This window comes from Ammodytes marinus (assembly GCF_949987685.1).
Source record: "Ammodytes marinus genome assembly, chromosome: 9".
Lineage (NCBI taxonomy): Eukaryota > Metazoa > Chordata > Actinopteri > Uranoscopiformes > Ammodytidae > Ammodytes > Ammodytes marinus.
Genome location: NC_137213.1, coordinates 13,918,730 through 13,938,803, shown reverse-complemented (window position 1 = coordinate 13,938,803; position 20,074 = coordinate 13,918,730). Strand labels below are relative to the sequence as shown.

Below are 20,074 nucleotides of genomic sequence, written 5' to 3'. Positions count from 1 at the left end.
AGTGAAAAATGTCTGAGTACTTACCTCCCCATTACAAAAGCAGTATATGATGGCCACCAAAAATCCCTGGGAAACGAGGAAAGAATGATTAGATTCAGATCAGAAATTTTGAGTGTGAATTTAGTGTGCATTTAGCACGACAGTTTAGCTGTATAAACCAACACCTCTCCTCCTCTTTATCATAACACAAGCAAATTAATAATAAGTTACTGGACATTAGGACTGATGCAAACTGAACCTTATCACGTCTGACGTCTTCGAGATTTGTTTAACCTGAAAGGATATATTCCTATTTATCTGGACTAGGGGTGTGAACGTTTACAAAAATGTCTAACCGTGTACACGACGGAATTTTTTTCGTGTACACGGTTAACCGTGACGTCATTGTCCTCGTGCGCCCGCCGTCCTGTAGGCGAGCGCACACACACACACACATACGCGTTCGCCTGTCATGTGCGCCTTCATTATCGCGCTTCATTAATTTCCTGATTAATATAGCCTATCGCTTTCTACATGTCCACGTTTATGCAGGTTGAACAGGTGTTATAAAGTTCGGGCTACTTACGCGCGTAGTTCATGTCAACCGGGTAACTTTAATCTTTAGGTTATCTTTCATCACTCTTCCGTGGCTGTGAGTCGAGCCCGAGAACGGCGCCTCCCCGTGTGTGTGTGCGCGTGTGTTTGCGATTATACACACACTCACACACACACGCCGAGGGACAGACAGATTGGGCAGACTAGCTTTTATCCTCCCCAAGTAGTTTATTAGTGATGTAAAATCAATAAATGCGTGTCTCCAGAACATATTTAAAAACTTTGAAAAAAAAGAACATTTAAAATTTGAAGATTTTTTTTTAAACGGTTTTCGTTTATTGATTTTTCCTAAACGGTTATGATTTACTAAACGGTTACTCGTGTACACGTGTACACGTGCACACCCCTAATCTGGACCTGTGATGCACCCCTAAAAAGTTCATTTAGCATTTCTGGAATTTTGACCACAGCAGTTATTACCTGGAAGGAGTTGAAGAGCATCTCATAGTGCATCTGGATCAGCCATGGGACCCCAGACACCTCTGTGTAGGGCATGGCGTTGAATATGATGTAGTGGACACCAAAGAGGGGCATCAGCACCAGCGTGGACTTCAACAGTTTTCTGTAACAGTAAAATAGTATTTCATAATCTTAACAAAATACAACAGTAGGTTGCCATATCTTTGGCGCATAACGGGGCTAGAACGTTAGCTGAAAGCAACAGGTTTGAGATCAGGTGAAGGTTGAAATCATTTATTAAGCCAAAATGTAAAAGTTTCTTTGTTCCCGCCTTTTCATATATGAAGATTTACTGCTTTTTTCCTGTTATTACTATTTCAATATCTTATATAAGAGTTGTAGACTGTTGGTCAGACAAAAAAACAACAATTTGAAAGTGTTACCTAGGGAATCTTTTATGGACTAAACAATCTATCATATTGAAAATAATCCGACCGGATAATTACTAAAGCTAATAAAGATTACCATTTTTAATCCCAGTTTTCTAACCTGTCTCATGAGGCAAATGCAATCAGCGTAATGCCTACATGTTTTTCATCAAGCTGGAACCGATGGGGGTTAGAAATACATGAAAATAATAGTTTTGCTAAATGTTAGTACTCAGTACCTGTACTGTTGTCTTGTGTCACATCTTCCAGCATTAGTTTCCCGTAGTTTAGTAGCCAGGACTCTGATGATGTTCAGAAATAACATAAAATTTACCTGAAGAGAAAATAGAAACATAATTGACATGATTAAGTGTAATTGCAAACATAGGTAGGTGTGCTTTATGACAGCTGCAGAGCCACAGGTGTGGTGAAAAATGTTCCTTTCCCATCAGGAGGTGGTTCATGCAGTGAGCCAGTACTCACCACTACAGCAGCCAGGATTGGCACTTGGTATATCCATTTCAAATTGCCTGCACTTAAATCCCAACACCTGCGATAGATAAACAACAAGGTGGATTAGCAAGAGATAAGTAAGAATAAGCAGCTCGGTGTTGAGGATCCAAGATCCCTCTCTGTTTAACTTACATTAAAACTTCAGTCATTTAACAAAATGCTGGGTAACACTTTATAATAACTATCCGTTGTAACTCGTTAATAGATCATTAGTAAACTCTTAATTAATGATTTATTAATGATTTGTTAAGTGTTTGTTAGCAGTTTGTTAAGGATTTATAACAATGCCTTACAGACAGTTAATAGACCATTAATAAACTTGTAGTTAATTGGTTATAAATGACTTGTTAAATGACAGTTAACCGTTTGTTAAGGATTTATAACTGTGCTTTATAGATAGCCGATAGATAATTTTCAAGCTAGTCGTGAATTACTTACTAATGACTTATTAAGTATCAGTTAATATTTTATATGTGTTATCGGGACGTTATTCTAAAGTTGCAACTATTCCTCATTTATTAATTGTTTGTAAATGAGGAATAGTTGCAACTTTAGAATAACGTCCCAATAACATATATAAACTATTAACTAATACTTAAAGGCCTACTTCACCAGTTGGAATATGAAGGTGTATTGAATTCTGAGATCCTATGTAGTATAAATGTGCAAAAAAAATTGAAATCGGTTCATCCTAGCCTGGGAAAAGTCAGAAAGAGTGTTTTTTTAACCCTATATTTATCTTTCTCGTGACTAAATCATATCTCTGTATGTAATATAAACTGGTTAAAAAAAACGTACTTTGTACATATTACTGTGATGTCACAGTAAAAGACATCACAGTAATATTTACAAAGTAAGTTTTTTTTAACCCTATATTTCTCTTTCTGTGATGTCACGAGAAAGAGAAATATAGGGTTAAAAAACACTCTTCCTGCCTTTTCTCAGGCTAGGATGAACCGATTTTTAAAAAAAATGCACATTTATACTACATAGGATCTCAGAATTCAATACACCTTCATATTCCCACCGGTGAAGTAGGCCTTTAACTAATATATTAACTCACACTTTACAGATCAGTTGTTAATAGATTGTTAACCTTCTACTAATACCAGATACCAATACAAGAACACAACTGGGTACAACAGCTTTCTCATCATATGCACCAAAGGTCTGGAATGAACTTCAAGCCACTCTAAAGCTGGAATCACTCCCACCACTCAGTACCTTTAAAAACATGTTACAATCAGCTCTAAAAGAACACTGCAACTGTTTTTAACCTGATGCCTTTTATTTATTTTTAATTTGTTTGTTTTAGCTGTATGTATTAGCTTGTTTTTATATAGCCTGTTATGAAGTGTCATTTTAGCATTATAGTGTCAATTGTGGTGTACTTTGTTTGTGTGTGTGTGTGGCCTTGTGCAAATTCTGCAACTTCTTTTCTGCTGCCTGTCTTGGCCAGGACTCCCTGTGAGAAGAGTTACTGTAACTCAATGGGACCTTCCTGGTGAAATAAAGGTTAAATAAATAAAAATAAATAAATAAAATACCAGTGAAACTTTGTAAAACTGCACATGGGTGAAACAAGTTCAAGGTACAGAAATTTGACATGATATTTAAAATATAAAATGTTTGTACCTCAACCTTGTTCCACCCATAGGCTGTTCTGTGTACTGTTTTTTACCAAAGAAACACCACAGATGAAATGTTGAACATTGTGTTTAATCTATAGAAACACACATACTGAGCCATCACATGGCATAACAGTAGTATACAAAAGTATACAACAACATACAAACCCATGAGGTTTGGGAACTTTTTGTGGTAAACACTGGATAAACAGAATTTCAGAGGGACATTTAATGTCCATACATCACGGCAATGTCATGGATTATCCGTCCTAACGGCCCTTTGCGATGCTATAAAGCACAGTTATAAATCCTTAACAAACGGTTAACTGTCATTTAACAAGTCATTTATAACCAATTAACTAAAAGTGTATTAATGGTCTATTAACTGTCTGTAAGGCATTGTTATAAATCCTTAACAAACTGCTAACAAACACTTAACAAATCATTAATAAATCATTAATTAAGAGTTTACTAATGATCTATTAATGAGTTACAACGGATAGTTATTATAAAGTGTTACCAAATGCTGGATAAAAAAAATAAAAAAATAAGACTAAAAAAAGTTTTGACTCCATCTTCCATCCTACCTCGGATTGATCTGGTGTTGACATGAATACCACATGAAACCATTTGGAAATTAATTCAATTTGTCAAAAATAAATATGTACACAATATGTTTCCGACCTTCAATCCTCATGAATTGATTCATTACTCTTGGGGCTCACATAGAGCTCTCTTCATGTTCAAGGGCTTCTGCAAGAGTCTTTTTTTAGTTTGGGCCAAGGCATTGGAAAATCAAAATGTGTGCCTTTTTGGAGTTTGTATTAAAACAGTTCACTTGGCCCCTAAATTGTCAGATGTCATTGACTTAAACTGTAGCTACCAATGAGGACACTGAGGTCATCTCCTCTGTGTTTTTGTGGCCTCTAGTGACCAGATTCATAGATATGAGTTACACAAGCATTGATACTGGGTTGATATTAACCAGTGTGCAATGAACTATTGATAGATTTTAAGTCAAATGCGGACAATTACTTCTTACTGCTGAATGTAAATGCAAAAGCTGTGTTTTTTCGTGTGTCTTGCCTAGTATTTATTTCTACCCAAAAAGACCTAGAAGTAAGGCAGACATGTGTCGGTTCCCTCCTGCTGACCAAGAAGTGGTTTAGTTCCACTGGACAGCTGCTGGATACCAGCTCAGCCGTAAGCTCTTAGCTCAAGCCCTTAATGTTCAACCATGATACAGGACCAATGTGGAGACTTTAAAGATAGTGTGAGTAAGACAGGGGTTTGGGGCTATCGGCAGAGTAGGTTTTAGGCAGTTTTCTCCCTGACTCGCTCTGCCCACTCAGAAGTTGAAGGTGCTTCCAATTGTAGTATTTTCAGCTTCAAACCTGTCCTCAGACTTTTCTATAGATATGCATGGCATCGTAATCAGGAACTGTGAAGATATTTTTAGACCTGTAATCTTTGAATTTCACAGTTTAAGCACGCTTAGATCAGTTAAGAAATACTGATTTTGTATACAGCCTTTGCATCTACCTTCTTGCTTTAAGGAACTTATGACCTCAGTATTTCTACATTAAAGCTTTCCAAGAATAATTTGTATATTATATATTCTGATCACTTACTCTGTGTCTGCAAACGTGGCTCTCACCGTTGCCCAAACGGTCACAAACATAGCTGGAACTCCTAAACCCAAAAAATTATAATATTTTAATTGTTGTGATAGTATAGCAATCACTGTGCAAAAACACTGTAAATTATGTAATAATAAGCGGTCCATAATTGGCTCACATGGGTAGAACCTGGGTAGCACAGCATCCACATTGTATGCGCTGTGCTTATGTAACTTATACGCACAGTGTGTACAATGCAGGAACCGTATGGCCCATGTTTTTCTGTTGTCCTCACCTAGTAATTCATGCAAAATCAGCAAGGGATTTCACAGCCGCACCTCACAATGTTTTAAGATATTTCATACTAATCAGGCCATCAAATATTAAATACCTTACATTTAGATTGAATTTGCATTCTACTTCATCTATTCACGTGCATACAAATGCAAACTCACCCCATCCTATCAGAGTAAATCCCCATAGATACTTTCTGTCCGAGAAGAAGGTCATAAAGATGAGGCTGTGCAGGTACAGACCCTCAACGAGGATCCAATAGTAATTGGTTGCCAGAAAGTACATGAACAAGGTTACAACCACCTTGCAGCCAATCTGTATAGACACAACAGACAAGGAGAAAAGATTTAATGAAAACCCATATTGGCAAAAACTCAAATTCATACAAATACCTGTTAAAATAGATTTTGTATCTTCTTTTTCTTCATCCTTAATTTATTTTCGTAAACAATAAAGTCAATATGCATCCTGTACACAGTAGTGCTCTCACTTTGATTTCTAACTCTATGGGAGATTTGAATAAATTATGTAAACAAGTAGCACACAGCTTTGAACAATTTCCCATTTTCCGCTTTTGTTACGGCGTGAAGCGATTCGGATGCGGCTGTGCAGGGAGTGCAGCTGTTGAGTACACAGTGCAATGGAGCCAAGCAAAACTCAAAACACAGCCTTTAAAAACACCATAACATTTACACTTAAGTCACACATCATTTAGTAGCTGGGAGCGAAAAACATGCTTTGGAAGAGGAATATGTATCCATTCAGTATAGTTTGTACTAATATTCCACTGCAGAGTACTGAACACGTACTCATTGATGTAACCTGAAATAAAATACAGTCCATCAGCGCACAGGCTTCCTGCAGGTCAGGGAATATATTGTTGGTACAATACTACTGGAAAAAAAGCACTGAATGGTTTTGGAAGCAAATGCACTTTCTGAGAGGCTGCCTGCTACATTATCAACCATTAACACCTCTCAGGTACGACAGGTGTGCTTTAGAGTCCCCTGTGTCAAAAGTACACACTGTGGAGAAACATTTTGTTTTGTTGCGCACCATATCTCTAGAACAAACACCCTGAACACCTGAGAAAACTGCATGTCTGTTCCAACTCTCTGTTCTTCTTCTTATAACTCTGGCATGGATCACTTTGCATATCTTGTCATAAAGGCTTATGTGAGCCACAAAGAACTTTGGATTGCTTTGCTGTTCGAATACTTTTCCTTGCCTTACCTTGTCAGTTATTTTGTCTTATAACTTTTATCCATATAAATAATTGATATTTCTGCAAAACCCCAGTTATGCTTCAATAAAGAAAGTTTTGATCACACAAATGGTGTGGCTCTAAGGATGGCAATGTTGGTTTGTTGGATTTTTTGGCCCATCAATTTGGTCCAGACTGAAAAATTCCAACAACTTTACAAGGAATTGCAATAACATTTAGAAAAGGCTTTGTGGTCCCTAGAGGACTCTGGGGATCCTTGGACTTTTCCAGTAAGTGTGGACAGGCCATCTGTGGGGAATGGGATTGATTTGCATGCCTGGATGCAAGCCATATGGATTTGCAATTTTTGTACAGATTTTCATGCTGTATATATAGTATGTATTATGGAGTATGTGGGTGTATTGATTTGACGTGTTATGTCTACAATTAAGTAATTTGGCAAGTGTGTGAAATTGGATTTAAATTTCTGTGATGTCACAGAAAGAGAAAGGTAGGGTTAGACAGTGAGACCATAAAACACTCTTTCTGCCTTTTCTCAGGCTAGGATGATCCGATTTCAATTTTTTTTTTGCACATTTATACTTCATAGGATCTCCGAGTTCAATACACCTTCATATTCCAACCGGTGAAGTAGGCCTTTAATGAATTCAAGTCATCAAGAGAATGTTGGGAAAAGCGGACATGAATGACTATATTAGCAATTTAGCATAGTAAAGCAGTTGTACATGAGAGAAGGTTGCTTGATTTCATATATGCAGACATGGTGCAGACACAGTACACTCAACCCACAATTTGCACATTTACAAATGACATTAGTGCCTGTGCTGTTCTCAGCCTGTAATTTATCTCAGATACCGGGTCATTATCTGAAATTGAGAAGCTTTTTTCTGAGCCTATTTCCTTAAAAGGGCTATCACAATCAATTGTACAACATTGAAACTGAAAAGCTATTGAACATTTAAAATGCACAATATGTCATTTTGAAATTATAGGAGTTGTAATCAGCTGTCAGTTGGAGTGTATGGCACTACAAGAAAGAAAAAGTAAATTAATAAATGGTTCTAGTGGCTTCGTGCATCTCTAGTGAATATCATGAATGCATAATCTGGGAACAAAAAGCCTTGATTTGCTAGCTATGTAATGATCATTAGGACTAGAAATAATACGAACAGAGATGATTGGAAAACCGGAGGTGTCAATCACAGCATCGACCTACAGCTTTTGGGTTGAAGTTATATGTTTTGATTGCTGCGATTGTGTAAATTTCCCCTTTCACACCTCACAGTTAGTTATTGATCAAGTTATATTGAAAACAAAATTCCAGGTTCAAAATGAGGAGGACTATGACTAAGCCTTCAATATAAATAAATATATTTAGTGAAAATAATATTGATTTATTCATAGATCATTTCCGTTTGAAAAGGGGTTAGTAATAATAACCTTAGTATTATGCCCCTGTTGGATTGATAGGATGTGTGCCCCACGAGTCCATACTGATGTAGTCAGCGATCAATGGAGTCAATCTCCACATGTTATCTAGCTTAATCGTTGCTGCTGGCTTGTCATTATTTTTAGAAGTCAATTATTCTCAGTGGTCCTTCCTCATCGTAGTGTTCATCAGTCTAATCATTGTCTTTCTAAGAATAAGCCGGGGTCTTGCAACAGGGTAGATCTTTCCTTATTCATAATAAAATATATTTTGATCAAGATTCTGATTATTGATTCAATGCAAGTGAAGCTTTGTTTTTATACCTCTGTGCAGTGTCACTACCTAGAACAGACGAGCTGCAATAAGCCAAAACACAAAAGACAGATACATAGGAATTAGGCAGGTTGATCCCATTATGATCACCAAATCTAATAAAATGTGCGAAACGGTTAATAAAGAACAGCTATTTTAAGCATCAAACACTACACTTCAATCTGTGAACAAGCCTGGTTATAAAAGGTCAATTATAAATTTACAAAGACTTGACATTTACATTGGGTAGTGCTTTTCCCAATTTGTATTTGAAAAGTCCAATTTCCATCTTCATTAGGGCTCCAGGTCACATTTGTACACACTACAGTAGTACACATGTCCATGTTCTTTCATTGTGCCCACATGTCACTTACTTTACCGAAGCATTTTCCTTGTAGTTTGGAGAGCCAACGGATAAAAGTGCCCACGAAATATATTGTGCAAAATATTTGTTTGCGTATTAAAGCATGCGTGAAAAGTACCCATTTTTTGAAAACTTCACACTGAAAGTCAAGTACTGGCCTGGTTTAAGCTTGGCATGCTGACAAACAGTACATTTTATTTGCTCCAGCCAGCACTGGAAAAGCAGGTGAGACTTTGAAAAATACCACTTCCTTTTTGGAAGCAAAAATGTTTCACGCCCAACTACACTTCAAGTCAAATGATCTGCACATGTAATGCAATCAAGCATGGAGGATTTCTGTTCTGATTTTTGCTTGGAGAAAAAAAAACAGAAAAAGCCTTACTTGTTTATGGTGTGTTTTATATACCACAAACCTCCCATGATACCGGCATGTTACTTGAAAAAAAGCTGCCATGTTTTCTCTCGTTATAGCACACTCATTAAGAATGTATTTTTTTAATACTTTTGTATATCTGTGTGTGATCCTGGTGTTTTTAGCTGTGCTGCCGTACTTACAAACTGTGTTTTGTTGGTCGGGGGAGCCTCAGTGATGGACTTGAGATCTTCCACAGTGACTCTTTCCATGTTCTCTAAGGCCGATCCAGAGTAGAGCACGACATCTTTCACGAAAATGCTCAGAGCTCTTAGCATGTAGGACACGAAGAGGTGCATGTGGATGTAGTTTCTGGTGCAGTGCAATCGTCTAGGGAGAGAAACAAGTAAGAGCGGTAAGGTCAAAAGAAGTTTAAAAAGACTGTACGTGTCTGTGTGCTTCTGTGTGTACCATGTTTGCAGACCGTCGTTTAAGCATATGTAATAGAAGTATGTTCACACACAATACTCATCCTAATTAGAGCCAGCTGAGTTCTGCGCTGACTATAACACATTCTTGAGATTTAGAGGCTTGAAATACACAAATATACGTACAATTGCTCGACTCAAAGTGAGCAGTAAAAAAAAAAGAAAATTGCAAGCTTGTGTCGGGGAAAAGCAAGCGCATTTCCTCCCAGACAAGCACAAGTGTATCTGTCAAAGACTTTACCAAAACATCCTGTCTAAAGCTTTCACTGTGGAGTGGGAGACTTTCAAGTCACACAGTCAGCTTGCTGCATTAATGGCTGTGAAGGATACGTCAATACAAAGTCAAGTAAAAAATTAAAAAAAATTGATCGTATTAAATGGAATACTTTTAGCAGTCAACTTGAGCTAGAATATAACGAAGTCTCATAAAAAAAATATTTACTGGATACTGATATTAGCCTCCTGCTATTCATGCTTTATTAATGAGCTGTATATATTCGACAAGCTAGCCTTCAAAAAGTATTGATTTGGTAGTGGTGGGAGAAAACGAATCCAGCGTGTATATTTCCCTGGTGAAACATACTGAACGCCTAATGTGAAATATCCCTTATTTCTCCCTGGAAAACATTTATGAGCTCTCCTGTCTAAAAGCTGACATGTTGAAGGGGAGACATGGCGCTAGGGCTCCGGAGCACGGAGCCAAAATGTCAGATGGGCCCCAGGGATAACTTATTAAACTCATTTGGCCCATAGATTTCCTGGTGCCAGTTGGGAGCGTTCCTAAAGCCTTCTGACTGCCTGCCTGTACCGTAAGTCACGCTGCAAGGAACATTGGTAAACATCGCCCTTCAACATCGATTCCTGATACTCCCTATGCTAAACAAAATAAGCAAATAATGAGAGATCTGCCCTGAATTAATTAGCCACGAACCTTGTCTCAGGGTTTTTCTCCACGAAAGTACTGTTGCCACGAGGGCCAATAAGTATGTAATCTGAGGCAAAACCTTTATCTACTACATTACTTATGTAGGATAAGCAAAGCTGATGGTAGTTATAGTAAGAGTATTTCACTTTTAAAAACATGTACAGTAGGGGGGGGAAGAGGGAAAGAAGCACACACTTAGTGGCTTAATAACTGTAATCTTTGTAAACTCGGTGGAACTGCAAAATCAATATCCATGCTTTGGTTTGGTTGGTCATAGAGACATGAAATTAGCAAGAAGATAACAAAGAGCCTAAATGTCAGACAATGGAGAACAATACTGCAAGCCTGAAGGCACACTCCTCTTCAAAGGTAGACATATCAAAGTCTGTTAAAAGTCAAATTCAAAGGGTAAATGTTTGATACACTTTGCATGCGTCATTTTGTTTATGTGACATAACATATGCTGTTCGTTTGAAGCCTATGTTATTTTACATTTAGTCATCCGATAACAACATACTATCTTCTTTGCGACAAGAAACTGGCAAAGTGCAATGTGCCACCTTTCCATTAAACATTTAGACTCCCCATGTTGATCTCTTCTGCAATTGCACTAACCTTTATTTCTGACCCTGTATCTAAAGCCCTCTCTAGGGAGCATCTCTCCTTTAAAGTATTGATTGGAATTATCCTCACCGGAAATATCCCAAGATTACGACAGCCACCATGAGTGATCCCAGAGAGATAGAGTAGCCCACTGTGTAGATGAGATAAAGACGGTGAAAGACCTCCTGTTGAAGAGAGGATAATTTAACAGAATGTCAACAGGGCAGCAAAATGGATAAAAGCACAGACTGAAAGCACCACACAGCATGACAGCAATTTACGGTGGAGCTAGAGTTTAGCTGGTACTTGTCAAAATTGTAAAGAAAATGGTGAAGGTCTTCTCTCTTTCTTAGCTGCTATGATAGAAAAAAAATTGTGGAAAGAAAAACACTTGCCTGACAAATAATTTGCGGCTATAAAAATAACAATAGCAACAGTATGCAGGAAATATGGTGTATTGGAAATATCTACAGTAAAGTGTCAACCACAGAACGCTGCAAAAAGAAAAAATCCTTTGAATGTTGTATGTATGTAACAACAAATACATCACGAATACCTGTTATTTATGGGAAATATATACTTCTTTACTACAAAGTAAATGTAATAAACGGGGGGGGGGTTAGGCTCAGGAGGTGGAATGATTATCAACTGATCATAGGTTTGGCGTCTCGATCGCCACCTCCTGCCACATGTCCGAGTGTCTCAAATGGCTCCTCAGGGTTGGCCAGCGTTGTTGCCCACAGCCATGAGTGTATATACTGTAGTATGTGTGAACGGGTGAATGAGCATCAATACATTTTAAAGCGCTTTTGAGGGGCTTCGGTGGAAAAAGTGCTTTTTAAATGCAGACCATAAATATACAGATAAAGAGGAAACTTCGGGCATTTCCCCACCCAACACTTAGCTCAGAATCTGTTAACTTCAGTGTTTTTAAAAATGCATTGCCACTTGGTGACGGAATTTTCTTTAGCACGCAGGAGCTCCTGATGGAAACAGCATTTGACGTGGGTGGCGGGCTGATTAAAAAAAATTTAAAAAAGTCTGGGTGGGGCAGTTTGACCGTCCAGCAGCGAGCTGGCAACCAGAGGACACTGTGAGGAGAGCCACTGAGCAGACCCTCGCCGTGCGTCAACATGCTGAAGGGGCCGAAAGCCCCGTGTTAAGTAACCAGATCCTCCACTGCTGTTATCACTTAGTATCAGAATCCTATGCCAGAAAAACGGGTGTCTAAGTTGTGGTAGCGGTGGTGGTCCGCGGTGTGGCAACGGTGCATTGTGGTGCTTTTCGTTCCTGCATATGCATTTTATAGTTAACTCCAGCAACCGCTCCCTCGAGAGCCAGTCGATGTAAACATCTGCATTCAGATAAAAATTGCTGCATGATGAAGTTATGCCCACATCCTCTATACCACATGGAGAGGAAAATGTATGTGGAACTGCTGGAAAAAATTTAATCCATTTATCAACGACTGACTGATATCTCCATTACCCTAATGCCCCCTATCTATTAGATGAGTCAAAGACCCTCCATAACCCATAACAACAAGCTGCAGAGTCACATAACGATAAGCTCTGACAATGTAATACACCTCATTTATTTAAAAGCCTTAATATATTTTGATATGTGAGACTACTGAAATGCGTTGCCAAATGGTATGTCAGCATCATTACAGTTCACAATGTCATTAACGGTAAACAAGATGAAAAAAATACATGTTCTACTGTATATTAACAATAATGTGCTATGTGCTATTTTTCTATTTACAAGGTGGTTGTAGCCGTTTCCACACTTCTTACAATACCCTGTAGTCCTATTCAGTTCCAGTGTTATGTTCTGACATCCAACTCTTACACAATAATAAAAGCAAACAATAGTAAGAGCAACAAGTACGGGGTCACATGTACCTTTGTCAGTCACATGGGGATGGTGGTAGTGCAGTGTTAGGTTCACAAAACAATTTACTTAGCATGGGCTGGCGAGGAGATTGTGATGTCAGTACTAATGGTATTTATGATCCAAGGTTTGACTGTCACGTGCTGATTATGTTTGGATATTATGTTACAGATGGTTACACTCTTTGATATTGCTTAGATGGTAATAATAACTTTTATTTTTATTTTTTTTACTTGTTAAAACTGTAAGGGTGTGATGGTCAAGAGTAAAACCTGGGTGAATGGTTAGAGCATCAGAGTATTCAAGAATGTAGTTATAAAACACACAGAATACGGCCAAAAGTATGTTCTTGTACTCTTTCTGAAACTATTATTGTATGGTTTGGTTCCGGTGATATTACAATGGCAATAGTGCGCTTCCAACTTTGTGGTCCCAGTTACCCAAAGGCCTGTCCTGTTTTATGTTGCACCCAGGGGTCAAAGCTAAGTAAAAAAAAAGGAAGGGCTATCTGTGTTAAGTGTAAAAGATGCTGATCGGCCTGTTCAACAATCTCATTTTCAGATGTCCACATACTTTTTCACACGCAGTACATTTAGATTGAACATTCAGTATTTAGACAAGTTTATTTTCATTGAACAATATATAAAGATGAGATAATACTCGTCAAAAGGCAATAAGACAGTCCTGAGACTAATGTGACACTAGGACACATGGTCATTAGGCTAATTGCTGCCTCCTATTTTGGCAAAGCATCCATATTGCTATTCTGTCATTATCTCCCATCGCCATCATCTGGACATTTAATTAAATATGATTAATGCAGCTGCACTGTAGATTACTGTGAGGGTTGGTCGAAAATGTGTGACAAATTTCAAAAGGATTGTAATTGCGGGTAACATGTCTTTTTTTTATTTAGCGAATGCAAAGTCCTTTAGCCAAGCAGTTGCCTCTTGCTCTGCTGTATGAAGGGTGACGAGTCCTCCTTTAAGTTTTTGTAGAGGGCATGCTTCAATGATGTGATGCATTGTTTGCAGCTCTCCACAAGCACACTGTGGGGTTGGGCTGCTGCCCCATTTGTGAAGGCTGGCCAAGCAGGGGCCATGTCCAGTCCTGAATCTGTTCAATGTTGTCCACTGCTTCCTTGGGAGATTGGTGCCAGGGACCGGTAGGGTGGGGTCTGACACCAGATGTTGATTTGGGACGTCCTTGGACTCCCATTCCTTTTCCCAAACTGATTGGATGGTGAGATCAGCTGGTGGTGGGTTCTTCCAAATTGGACGTGTAGATGGAAGTCGAGCAGTGGGTGGATTAAAAATGTCCATGTGAATTGGAAGGTGAGGGGAGTCTTTAGACTTTTGGAGCATCCTTTGAGTAAGGACTACTTGCCGGATGTGTGGAGGAGCTATGTTGGCTAGGACGGGGAGCCAGGGGAGTGGTGTTGAGCGGATTGTTCATGTGATGGTCCTCATTGTAGTGTTCAGTTGGGTGTCCACATGGTGTGTGTGGGAACATGGTGCAGTAGTTTCTGAAAAGGCAGTACTATCTGGCGCTGCATTCGCAAAGGTTACTGCTCTTAACTATTTAGAGGAAGGCACTGTAACCGTGTCAATGAGCATGTGAATGGAGTAGAAACGGATCTCACCTTTTCATGGCTATGGTTGTAATGGTAGAGGAATGTTGCACATTCATTATAATTGGCCCACGTCTTGTTGGTTATGGACATCTCCCATGTTCCGTTGTTGTCACACCGACGAAATGCTAGTCCTAGACACCAAAAAGGAAGATCTATTTGTAATTACAGATTTCTCAACACAGTCAATTTACTCATTCTGAACTTGCTTCTAAATTAAACCGGCATACAAATATAAGATGCAAAAAGAGGTTTCAGAGGGAGCCCAAGATCTGATTATCCAGTATAAAGTAGCATCCGATGCCTGGTGCTCCTTCACCAATTGAAAATGAGCTTCAGGGTTTTTAACGGCTGACTTTACCAAGGGTCAGTCTTACCTCTGTGGTTGAAGTCATAGATATAGTCTGGGCAGGCGGTGGATACAAGCTTTCCCGGAGGCCCTTCAGGCCAGCAAACAATTCCGTCCCACTCTGGTGCGCAGTAGCCATCTGCAGAGACAAGAGCAGAGTTGACTTTTAAGAATAGAGCCACAGAGTGCTGTTCACCCTTGGTTACAACATTACATGGCTACAGGCTATTGCAAAGCATTGCTGCATTTTCTCAAAGATTCAGTTGTCCTTTAAGAAGTAGGCCATATATGTACATGAACTTAACATATATGTAAAAGGGCACGGTAGAGCAGCCTTTATTTATGGTGGTAAGTTTGACTGTACAATAAAAAATTAAAAAAAGTTAAACATTGGTCACCCGGATTACAAACTCCCAGTCTACTGTAATATAATTAAGAGGAGCAGTCCTGTAATTGTCTGAATGCTGAAAACAAGTTGTCCATTGAATCAGTGTGGTCATTAAGGCCTGTTTGTTAGCTGTAGCAGATTCACATAACTGCTACATTGTTGGTATTTTAATATTGTTTTATGGTGTATGCAATTGGTTTTTAAATGTTCTTCAAATGTCTTGTTTTTTCTGGCCAACAGTCTGAAACTCCAAATAATATAAAAGCCGGAAAAAAACTTCACATTTGGGAAACTGGAAATATGGAAAATGATGCTATTTTTGATTTGTTAAACAACTTGATTTTACACAACTTTTGGCAATACATTTTCTATAGATCTACTAAATGATTTGACTAATTGTTTCAGCTTTCAATCTAATTATTGGGGAGCCAAGATGTTGTAGGGGTATTTTTTCTGTAATATCTCTACTGTCAATACTATTAATAAACAATAATGCTTAGGTATCTTATGTCAATTCTAAATATCAACTATTATAGCATCCTCTAATTACACTGTACACATTTTTGTTTCAATTACAAGGATGGCTCATCATGAAACCATTAACATGTAAAACGTCTTCAGGGGATCATTCTCAGCATTTCTCTCTTCTTTCATTGCTGGCGGTGTGCTTTTCTTGAAGTTCACAAAAACTATTTTCAGTGAAGAATGCACTACACTGGACTCTGTTATATCTATACTTGAGTTTAGACAAAGAGCTGTAGGTTCAAAGGGAAACAGTGCCATTTTGAAGCTCAGAGCCCCGTAATTGTCAGCTAAACCGAGGACCTCAGACATCTGATGTAGGGAGCAAAGTCCCTTTCCCCACATATTCCTGGCATAAGCCTCCCTTATGGCTTGGCATTTATGTTGTATTATTGAAAACATCTGCCCCGCTGTGACCACTAATAAGTAGCTATGAATAAAACTAAAACTATCCTCTCTTTGCAGTAGATCCATTATTTTCTCATTCCTGTAATCAAACTTACAAAGAACCATCTGAAGCAATGACGACATGCTTTTTATTTGCCTGTCACTTGGAGCACAAAATTAAAGAGTAGACCGAGTGGAGCTGACTGATGCCTAAAGATCTTTTGGTGGGAGAAAAAACAGTGTTTAGTTCTGAAAATCACACTGACCACACGTCCTGGGAGTAAAAGTAGAATTGCTGTTCACTTTTGCCATACGTTTTATTATAGGACCACCTACTAACAGGACTGAATTCAACACCGAACACACACATATCATTTCCCGTATGTTTCTTGACCACGATTTAAATATAAACGTGACTTTGGGGGGGACTTTGGTATGAGTGATGTCACTGGGGTTTTTATGAAGGTTTTCTTTCCCCCCCGACTCATTTGATTCTGACCTGCAGATGTCAAAACACATTTAGCATTTTCTCATGATACATGCAACCTTTTATAATGATTGCTGATGTTATTTTACACCCAGACCACAAGCTCGAAGGCTGAGCTATTTTCACACTGCAAGGTCTGGGGCATTGAACCCACATCCCTCCACTGTCCTCTCCAGGCAAAACCTCAGTGTTTTCCCTCAATGAAAACCTTGTCTCAGCCACGTAATGGAGACTTCTGTGTATTTAAAGCACAAATGAGAAATAAAAACAAATGGATAAAATGTTGAAATACAACCATAATAACCCATAAGGGTTTAGCCTCACACAGGATCTAATCCTTTTTCTCATTGAGCCTAGAATTGCACGATCAATTCATTCCTCAGAGCAAATCCTGCATTTCACACTAGCATTTTAAAATAGCCATCACTCCACATCTCTTATAATAGTTCAGAAAACCACAGGTTACGGTGCCAGAAACTCTGGGGGTGGTCAGGCAGGACAGAGGCAAGCCAAATACAGATGTAAGGCCAAGGTCTTCAAAAATGCAAGCTTGCTGCTATTCTCTGAGTTTATCTCAACACACAAACTCGAGGTGAAACCACAATGCAAGAAAAAAAATTCAAATCAAAACAACCACTTCAAAGAAAACACTTACATGGGTCATCAGAGAGCACAAGTAATGCTTTCCTTGAACTATATCTCAAATCTCGACCGCCTCCTAAATTTTACTCCTATGCATTACAGAAAAACCACTTCCCAGATTTTAAATTGTTTCCACATTGCACAATTACAAACAAACAACCAGATGAGACACATGAGTTCAAGTCAGGTTCAAATGAAGACAAGTTTGAATCAACTCATTTGTCATTAAGTAAAGAAATCTCAAATCAAGCATGTTAAATGAGCACATGTGTGCTTATCCAGGCATGCAGTACAATCACACCAGGGACTTTTTTCTTTTTCTTTATCAAGGTTCTATGTTTATCTTAATTCTTTCAAGTGTTATGTGATTGTTCACGTGTGCAACCTTCCAGAAGAGGTCAGAAAAAAGCATGGGTACGAGTCCCATCCGGCAAGTGTCAGCATCGTTAGGTATGCAGGTCAGATCTCATGTTCTAATGTAGGCTACCCCCAAAGCCTTTCACAGAAAGGTTAACGTAGGGCAAAAAGACATGCCAGTGAAAGAGTATAGCCTACTGTACAGTACTGCTATTATTTATATTATAGATATGTTGTAAATCCCACCATTTATTTTGATTAATCAATCAGTTGTTAGGCCTATAATAAATCACAAGTTCAAGGTGATGGTTAGGACGATTAGCTTAGTTTAGCACAAAGACTGAAAACAGCTAGCCAGAAAATGACTTAACCAGGTTAGTCTCATTCAGATTACAATCTATTTTACAAGAGAGACATGGCCAATATGGACAGATGTACACAATTACTGCCCTGGAAACAAACTATTCCAGCACATAACTCTCCATACAACCTCAATTAGTTGTCTGCACACTTCAGATTGTCTACAGTTTAAACAAACAACATGTTTAAAGCGTGCTAAGTAGGGGCTGGTGGAGGGATTTTGTTACAGATTTCAGATGGATCCAGGCAATCTGTTTTCAAACTTCATGCAAAGCTAAGCTAATCGGCCGCAAACTGTCCGTCTTCATATTTACGAAAGACATAATTGACCTCTCCTGAAAGAAAGCAAATATGTACATTTCACAAAATGCCATGAAATGAATTGAAGTTATCAAAAATGCGTGCCTCTTGACTTGACTTGAATATCTTGACATTTCAAATTCAAAGGACACACTTATGTAGCCTAAATGAGAAGACGCTGTATTTGGTTGGAGTTGGCTGTTGAAGAGTGACACCAGGCTTGCCAGTCACTGCGACATGTCAGGATGGATTAATCCTGAAGTTGGTCAAATGAGCAGCACAGACTCTCATTTGAGAGAGTCCTAATAGCCTGTAACTGACTGACTGCTCTGCAATAGCATCTGTGGCCATCATGTTACAGTCAATAGCCTATATACACTTTAAGGAAACATACTGCATTGTTATATAAACCACGTACATATTGCACAAGCTGCTTTTTGGAGCCTGCAGTGCTCAATGATAGCAATTCTGTCATATTTCTTAAAATCCAATTTGGGGAATTGTGGACATTTATCAAAACCATGAATAGTTGGGAAATGCCAATGTAGCTAGTGGTGACGGTCAACAAAAGCTTTTGTGTTCTTAGCCTGGAAGTAAACACTTTTAATTATGTGTTTCGTTTACAAAGGGGTATCGTTTGGAGGGCCGAAAAATTCTACACGACCACAATGCACTGGGGTTAAAGAGGAAATAATAAGATTGGTTTGGCTGCGGAATCCAAACTCCTCCACTGAACAATCAAGTTGGAAAATGACAGTAACCACATTGGGATACAGTAGATGCCGGGGTCTGCTGGAAAATGCTGGTCCACAGACACCCATAAATACACAAATTCACCCAAGGATCAGGGTCTCCTCCAATAACAGCCTATGGAAAGCCACAAAGAGGACACAGGAAACAGAGCAACATTTCATAATGTGACCATCAAGTAACATTCGACTGCTTGGCAAATGCTCCACAAAAAGAGATGTTTCACTTGAGCATATCAGCAAAAAAATAAGAAGCAAAAACAATCTCTAAAATCTTTATTTATCATGAAGTTTTTCAATGAACCATCATGGTGGCTCTCATAGAAGGCTTGATTGTGAAATAAAGGTCATTAAATGTAATTGAATTGAACATTGGCAGATGGGTATGAGCTCTTGTAATCAACTGTCACATTCTAACAAGTCAACCCATCATGTCGCTCTTGAGATCATCATGATTCTGCAGCTGGTTTGGCTGTTTGCTCCTGGTACACTTTACTGTTTCTGTTTGAGTCTTATTGGCATCTTTTGCCTTGTATCTGGCCATCCATGAGGTTCTCCTCAGTGTAGACCCTGGGATATTTTTCGCTCTCCTCAATTAACCTCTCGCTCCAACTGGAATTCATTGGGGACCCACATATATACACTTGAGCCTATTCTGACAAATAAATCCATTTTGCTGCGATAAAGTCTCTTTTGACATAAGCAAGCTTGACAGACAACTTTCGACGCAACTCTCGCAGGCATTGAAAAAAAATCAAAAAACACACAATTGGAAACCTAATCAAGGCTAATGAAGTGGGACCTTGCCTTTACACGAGCCATGCTAACATCTGACAC

At 38.7% G+C, this 20,074-nt stretch overlaps 1 protein-coding gene across 1 annotated transcript in view; it reads right to left on the bottom strand.

The window, feature by feature from the left end:
• Positions 1 to 20,074, bottom strand: part of pth1r (parathyroid hormone 1 receptor) — a 43,009-nt gene that overhangs the window by 3,389 nt on the left and 19,546 nt on the right. The window contains exons 3-12 of the mRNA XM_080033741.1: positions 15,074 to 15,184; positions 14,709 to 14,830; positions 11,264 to 11,358; positions 9,361 to 9,547; positions 5,637 to 5,790; positions 5,194 to 5,254; positions 1,905 to 1,971; positions 1,661 to 1,755; positions 1,015 to 1,156; positions 25 to 66 (exon numbers count right to left, since the gene is read on the bottom strand). Of these exons, the coding sequence (XP_079889867.1) occupies positions 25 to 66; positions 1,015 to 1,156; positions 1,661 to 1,755; positions 1,905 to 1,971; positions 5,194 to 5,254; positions 5,637 to 5,790; positions 9,361 to 9,547; positions 11,264 to 11,358; positions 14,709 to 14,830; positions 15,074 to 15,184 (1,076 nt within the window). The remainder of the gene's footprint in view (positions 1 to 24; positions 67 to 1,014; positions 1,157 to 1,660; positions 1,756 to 1,904; positions 1,972 to 5,193; positions 5,255 to 5,636; positions 5,791 to 9,360; positions 9,548 to 11,263; positions 11,359 to 14,708; positions 14,831 to 15,073; positions 15,185 to 20,074) is intronic.